General features: G+C 31.6%; 1 protein-coding gene across 1 annotated transcript; it reads left to right on the forward strand.

The window, feature by feature from the left end:
* Positions 1-1,247: 1,247 nt before the first annotated feature.
* Positions 1,248-2,942, forward strand: LOC104742225 (putative BOI-related E3 ubiquitin-protein ligase 2). Its single transcript, XM_010463202.3, has 4 exons — positions 1,248-1,498; positions 1,630-1,730; positions 1,828-2,168; positions 2,270-2,942. Exons 1-4 carry the CDS (start codon positions 1,446-1,448, stop codon positions 2,777-2,779), a joined length of 1,005 nt encoding a protein of 334 aa, XP_010461504.1. The 5' UTR covers positions 1,248-1,445; the 3' UTR covers positions 2,780-2,942.
* Positions 2,943-8,098: the final 5,156 nt, after the last annotated feature.

The raw sequence follows: 8,098 nt of genomic DNA on the forward strand, positions 1-8,098 counted from the left end.
TAAGGGCATTACCATAAAATTGAAAACAATACAAAAAAAAAACAAAAATCTGAAATACATTTGAATATAATTGTCCCATTTTAAAAAAAAAATATAATTGTAGCCAAAAATAAATTATAAAGAAAATTTCATTAAATTTTATAGATTCTTATTTAAAATGTTTTAAAACTTTACAAATTTATCAGAGTTATAACTAAAAATATCACAATTTTCTTATCTTTTGAAAGGTAAGAGAAATATTGTTATAAATTATATTTATAATATATATATATATATAAAGATAAAGAAAATAAATTGAAAGTAGATCCAAGTTGGATTTGAATATCATGTTTCTAAAAGATTAAATAATTGGATCTAGATCCGAACATTTCATATATCATCTTTCTGATCAGATTGTCTTAGGCCTCGAATAAATTTTCAATACTAAAGATGAACTCGGATTGTTTATGTGATGAACATTTTTTTTGAAAGCTTCTTAATATTAAATTTAGATGATTTTTTTTAAATCTTTTCATTGAAAACTTATGAGTCAAAATAATAAGATAATCAAAAGAGTATTCGGTAAAAAAAAAACCAAAAATTATGCAAATAATTAAATCATTTGAATGTTAATGGTCTTAAACTAGGCTTATTAGCACATACCTTATGCAAAAGAATTGAATCGAATTCGAAGTTTCTTCATTGGTGCGTTTAAATAAATCCCAACATTTCTTAGGATATGTTTTTGCTATGTTTGCGAAAAAAAAAAAAAAATACGGCGGATATGATGAAGACATAAAAAAACTGGTAGTTAGATCCTTTTATATAACCAAAATGTTAACCTAGGTGACATAAAGATGGAAACATGTCAAATGATGTCGAATAAATTAGTATTTACACGACGTAGTTTGACATGTTTTATTTTTTTTGTTGCCAAAATCTTCAAGTGTTTTTAGATCTGCATAAAGATTGAGATTGAACTACTAAACACATTTGCATAAGAAACATACAGTGCATAAAAATTTAAGTAAATTTCAAACCATTAAGCAAAAAATTTGGTTCTTCTTCATAGCACTTCAGAGAACAAGACCATTATCATACAATATGATTGGTACAGTTCTACTCGCATCACATATATGATATATGTGTCTCTGTAAACATATTTCATCAGGTTAAAGACAACAAACATATAAAACAACAATTTTTTTACTTATTTTGAGAAAGATGTCATGTCAATCAAAATTGGGCTTAACTTTAATTTCGTGAATATAAGGACAAATAGTAAAACTAACAAAATTATATGGTCAAAAACAAAGATTAAGCAAAATATAAAGGACCCGATCGTAAATAAAAATCTTAAAAGAGTTTCCAAAATCAGAAGCCATTTCCGTCTCCTTCTCCGTTGCCTTCTCTTCTCTTCTCTCTCTCTCTCTCTCTCTCTCTCTCTTCTCTACAAAAGTTCATCAATGGCTCTTCCTCACCATTTAGATCCACACCTTCAAGATTCCAAGAATTTCAGGTAACAATCTCTTCTTCACCTTTGTTTGTCTTCTCAGGTGTGTTTGTGATATAAAAAAAGCCCTAATTTTGTTTCTGTAGATTTTCAAGAATCAAAAACCCTAATTTTAGCCAACTTGTTCTGTTTTTAAGGGACTTTTGCGGAATTGACGACCAGATTTCGCCGGAATTAGGGTTTGACAGCTCTGCAAACCTCCATGATCAATCTCAGCATCCTCCATATATTCCTCCATGTAAGTTCCCATCTGTTATGTATTGAGCCTTAGACTTAAAAGATTTGGGTTGTTAGGAATGTAAAGTTTTGATTTTTTATTGTGTTTGTTTACATAGTTCATGTTGCTGGTTTTGCACCTGGACCGGTTGTGCAAATTGATGGTTCTGATGGTGGTGGTGGTGGTAATGGAGCTGACTTTGAGTGGAACTATGGTCTTGGTCTTGAGCCAAGACGTGAGAGGGTAATTAAGGAACAGGATTTTTTGGAGAACAATTCTCAGATATCTTCGATTGATTTTTGGCAAGCTCGGTCTGTATCAACCGGATTGGGTCTTTCCCTTGACAATGCTCGTGTTGCTTCTTCTGATGGCTCTGCTTTGTTGTCCCTTGTTGGAGACGATATTGATCGGGAGTTACAGAGGCAGGACGCAGATATCGATAGGTTTCTCAAGATTCAGGTAAATAAACCTGTCATTTGGTTAATGTTCTTATGAGCTCATTGTTCTCTTTAGTCGAAGCTATTTGATTTGGTTTATGTTTCTCTCTGTATCTTTGACAGGGGGATCAGTTACGGCATGCTATACTCGACAAGATCCAGAGGGGTCAACATAAAACGGTGTCACTCATGGAGGAAAGAGTTGTCCAGAAACTCCGTGAGAAAGACGAGGAACTAGAGATAATAAACCGAAAGAACAAGGAACTCGAGGTGCGAATGGAGCAGCTGACAATGGAAGCCGAGGCATGGCAACAACGTGCAAAGTACAACGAGAACATGATCGCTGCCCTCAACTACAATCTTGAGAGAGCTCAAGGTCGGCCAAGAGACAGCATTGAAGGATGCGGAGACAGCGAAGTGGATGACACAGCTTCTTGCTTCAATGGAAGAAACAACAACAACAACAATAACACAAAGACGATGATGATGTGCAGGTTTTGTGGAGTAAGAGAGGTGTGTATGTTGTTGCTGCCATGTAAGCATATGTGTCTGTGTAAGGAGTGTGAGAGGAAGCTTAGCTCTTGTCCGTTATGTCAGTCCTCCAAGTTTCTAGGTATGGAAGTATACATGTGATTTGTGATTTGTGATTTTACCGAACTAATGTCTAATTAGTTAACGAACGAACTCTTTGTAATTTTCATGTCTTTTTTTTGTTTTTGTTTTTGTTTTGTTTTGGGTTTGTTAATATCATCGGATTGACATATTTAATCAGAATAGACCGGGTTGGTTTTGAATCTATGTTGATCATTGTGTACCAGTGTTGAGTTGAAAAGAGAAATAAATCGCTTTGACTCGAACCAAACAACAGAAAACAATTTGGAAACCGAACTGATTAAATTCAAAGATTGAAAACCGTCATTCTGATTTGTACTATATTTCACTTTCGCAAATGGGTGTTAGAAACTTTAAATCCAAAACGATTTATCCAAGTTTAAACTTAAATAGTCGAAATAACTCCGAACCGATAAAGATATGGTTTAGGTTGGTTGTGATTTCTTTGCCGAGCGACCCTAAATCCTTAGTTACTTACAATCCAAGCCGAAACTGATCTAACACTGAACACCCTATCGGTAGTCCAAATAATAAAACAACCATGTTCGAAACACAACATTTTTCTTTTCTTTTTGTTGCTATTTTGGTACCTTGTAAAAGAGAATTTACCTCTTAATTGAACCAGCCCATAGTAGCCCACATACCTTATGTATGAGACAAAACTGGATTCATTTTTTCGTTTATTATTATGTCAATTATTTTGGGACTTAGGAGCCTATTCTTTGGAAATAGAAAGAAGAATACATTTCTTTTTCCATTTGGCTCGTCTTTGGTCCACCTAATTTTGATCTAGAATGAAATAAATAAACACCATATAACTCGAAGAAAATGAGGGACAATGCCCTAAAAAAATATTCAACTAGTATTCTCAACCGATGATGATTTTTTTTTTTTTTTTAAATGCTTTCTTAAAGCACAAATAAGAGCCTGTTTGCTAGCTAAGGTTGAAGAGCCCATTCTAAAGAGGTTTATATATGCTAGCCTGCAACCATAGTGTTGAGAAATTATGCCTAAATAATCTCGGTCCATCTGGTTCAAGAGGAGTCTAAATTTCATACCAGAGAGGCAAAGATAGTAGAGATCAAGATCCAGCATCCCAAACGGCCAAACCCCCTGCGTTAGAGAGTCCAAACAAATTCTGACCATATAACATTTATTATATGATAATCTATCATGATTATGGAATTTTTTTATTAATCTAATAATTAAATACCATACGATAAACAAAAAATTTCATACCATGTAAAATATTATTGTTTTTTTTTTACATGCTAATTGAAATTTTTCAATTACCATTTACGGTATTGTTTTCTTTTTTTTTTACGTAAGGGACACCAGTGTTACCATTGACGGTATAGATATTATGTATATCGTTAATGTTGTGGACTTGTGGTAAGAACGTATGCTTTCAAAGTAAAGTGTCGAGATGATTATTAGTGAAGTTTCACCTAAACATGCCTTACAAAGTAACGACAAAGAGAAAAGGACCTGTAAAAGAGAAGTTTGCTTTTTCTTTAGATAATAGAAAGATAAAATTCCAAATTACCATTAACACAAAAAAAAAAAACCGATCGCAATTTTTTCAAAATAGGTGCTCTTTTTATCATTAAAAATAATTCTAAAAACATTCCGACTTAACTCTACAAAGTCTACTTATATGCATGTATGTTTCAAATATTATACGTAGAAATTTGAGGAAAAATGAATATCTTTGTTTTGGATATTCTTTTCACGTTTTGGGACATATCTTTTTGAAAATCTATTGGACATGTAAAGACACAAATCCTTATAATTTGTCATGATTTTTCGAATCAAAGATGCTTTAGATTAAAATACTCTCTTATTAACCACGGTATTTCCTTTAATTTTTATTTGAATCATATTGTATCAAGAAAAAGTGTGCTTGCTTTGTCTTTCATGAACTTTATTTTATGGATATATCCATTATGTTTGATACGGTTAATCAACACCATAATTTTCTAGGAGCATCACCATCACAATCTAATTCCATTGACACTTTACGAGGATAAAAGTTCAAGAAAAGAAAAATGATAAATGATTTGTAGAATTACATTAGAAATATATCTTTGAATATACCATTAATAACTATATTCGTACACATGAATCTAATCTACCTAATATTACTAATCACATAAAGAAAAGAGATGAAAAAAAAAGAAAGAAAGAAAGAAAAGTAGTTGAGTTGAATGATAGCTCAAAATTAAAGACAACTTTTCTCATTTGCATTTCAATCATTCTTTTGCATATTCGACTTTGTAAAGCTGCTCTTACTCTTCGATTCCCTTTTTCAGAGAACAATTTAAGTTTCTCATCTTTTCTTCTTTTATTTTTTCCATATAATTAAAAAAAATCATAAATTAAATATTATATTTTGAACCAAGTTATATAAACGAACTTTCAAATTTTAATATATCTATTTATTGTAAATTCTTAAATCCGTTCATTAAACTAACTTTGATTGTTATAACCCTATACCAAAAGTGAAATGGTGCATCATTTATAAACATATCTTTCAACCATGAGGTGGTGGGCTAGTGATTTTAACCTTGGTGGAAGAGTCACTATGTTGGTCTAGGTCAGGGATCGATTCTTCCCAAGCGCAGAATTACTCAATTTTATCTTTTTGGCCACATGGTATGAGCTCATTGATTACGGCCCATTTGCATACCTGGGGGACCCTATCTGTAGGATAAAATTGATAGTAAATCCCTAAAGAGATTAGTCTCGGATCCCTCCATAGGTTTTTACACCACTATGAATATATCTTTTAGTTTTTGTTCTCATAATTTGGGTCATCCGAAGAAGAAAAGGGATGTGGCCTGCATCATCCTCGTAAAATCAAAAAACTAATGCTTCTTTTATTATACCTTAAATGATCTCTATACTAAAAGATCACCCCTACCAACCACAGAAAAGCCACAATAACGAGCAATTCTTGAAAAAGTTTGTAGATCGCACATACAAGTATACAACGCAATTGTATTAGCACAACTGAGAATATATATGTGCAGGTTCCAACTAAATACGTTTTCGATTAAATAAAATCACAACATAATGCTACGACTTGACCATTTGATTTTTTGACCATTATATTGACTATTAATTCATTCACAAGTAAAACATGTGAATCTTTTTGGATTTCTTGAGATGGTGCAAGAACCAACACTAACAAGGCCAGTACCGTACATGATTTTAAGATCATTCTTAATTTAGATTCTTTTGTAGTTAGTGCTCTACGCAGAACTTAGTAACTTGTTCGAGGCCCAATCCTATCATAACCTCTTACTACATAATGTCATCCATTGGCGATATTGATGTCTTTTCTTCTAACGCTGAAAAACCATATATGCCACACTACTTAATCAAACCTTTTTAATTAGTTAATTTTTTTTCTTACGTTGTGATAGTTACATATTTCATTTACGTCGGAACATGAGTTTTAGCTAGCTTATTTAAGGATTGAGGAAAAGTGAAAATAAAGTTAATCCAAATGGAGAATCAAATTAAGACTTCTCTGGTTTGTCGCTTTTATCTTTATGTAAACAATATATGTACATATAAAGAGTTTCTTCAGTTTGTCTCATTCCTTGTAATATGCGTTTCTCGAAACAGTGCATAATTTTATCTATATAATTTGTAATATATCGTCCTACTCTATATATACAAGGACTTATAATAAATAACTATATATATGAATTAGTAATACAAATATTATGTGAGGATAAACTTGCATCCATTGTCAAGAAAATTTTCAATATTCTTAGGGTGAAACAAGATCGGGATATCCTAGAGAGTTTCAAAATATTCTGGTCCAGATATATGACTTTCAGACATACGTACGTTAATAAAAAGATCATTCTGAAAACTTGATATATGCATGGACCTACGAAAAAAAAGGTTATAATAATTGAGCATTAAAAGAATATATGAAAAGACCAAAGGAAACAATTGGATTATTGGATGTCTTTTTTGTATATGAAGGAATAAAGGAGAACTTTTTCTCATCTTTGCATGGAAAAAAAGACATTCCATTTTCAAAAAAAAATCCACTACTAGATTCCTTCAACTTATGTGACCCAATTATACAAAATCTATTCCTTTTCATCTTTATTTTATGGAATGGTCCTACTCCAACTAAGTCATCTTTTTTTTTAAGCAATCTTTGTTTTGCTTTTTGAAAATCCGTTCATAGTTTCACTGCCATGGAATTAATATAAGATTTATGTGCAAATATGTTAATAAATATAATGGATATATGTTAAATATTGTCGGTTTAATGAAAATACACTTTTTATTCTTGAGGTTCATGTGGTATATATCAAATGAAGAAAACATCAAATTTTGCTAACATCACCTGGAAAACTTGTATTCCAACCTAAAAAATATTTTCTCAACAAAGAATGTATATATAAAAATTAAGTGGATAAAATCCATCGAAAAGGATAGTTATATTCTCTAGGTTTTAACTTAAAATTGTCTGCAAATGAATTTCAAACTAAGAAGATCTTTTTAGCTAGTCATCGACCTATATCTCTACAAGATACACAATTTTGTATCTTTTCCCATTCTTCTTGGCATTGGCATGAAACTCTCGACAAGATCTAGCAAAGCTCTGATCGCCTCAACTACATTTCTCCAATTTCTGAAGACCATATGGTCCATATCCATATACACCATCTGAAACTTGCAAAACTACAACAGTCACGCCTTCTAGTAGATAGACAAACGAGCAATCAAATCATCTCTCTAATTGTCAGTGATATCTCCTCTCCTAGCAAGACAATCATCGTAATATATATACTCTCCAACTCCAAGCAAGACGTTAAATGTTGTAGCCTCTTCTCCAAGTCTTGAAATGACTATATAGATGGAGCTTCACCTCTCATTCAAAACACAAAACTCAACATCGATCTTTCTTATATTAAAATTGTAAGTGGCTCAAGAGTATAGATCGTAGAATATAAGTTCATAGATTCTATTATCGAGTGTTGCAAAAATGGTCTTAATATGGTTGTATTCTAGGATTCAAAAATCGTACACTACCATCACACTACGGATAATTAATTAAAGAAGATCTCATACATCTCCTATATATGTGTCTCAATCTTGTTTCCTACTCTATCGTTTCATTTCTAATCGTCTAATAGGATTTTATATCATATCTTTTAATCACCTTTCCTACCATTTTTCGCTTTTTTTTCCAATGATCCTTTTGCATGTCTTCAAAATCTCAAGATTGTCAAACTTTTTTCAAAAAAAGAAAAAAAGAGATAAGATTGATATCTAAATAAGATATATATAAATATATAAAAATATGAT

Source organism: Camelina sativa, chromosome 14 (genome assembly GCF_030686135.1).
Source record: "Camelina sativa cultivar CO46 ecotype springtype chromosome 14, ASM3068613v1".
Taxonomy (NCBI): domain Eukaryota; kingdom Viridiplantae; phylum Streptophyta; class Magnoliopsida; order Brassicales; family Brassicaceae; genus Camelina; species Camelina sativa.

Coding starts and splice junctions, on each gene's coding strand:
- LOC104742225 (XM_010463202.3), top strand. CDS start 1,446: ATGGCTCTTCCTCACCATTTAGATCCACACCTTCAAGATTCCAAGAAT. Junction 1,499..1,629: donor CAAGATTCCAAGAATTTCAG/GTAACAATCTCT, acceptor TCTGTTTTTAAG/GGACTTTTGCGGAATTGACG. Junction 2,169..2,269: donor ATAGGTTTCTCAAGATTCAG/GTAAATAAACCT, acceptor TATCTTTGACAG/GGGGATCAGTTACGGCATGC.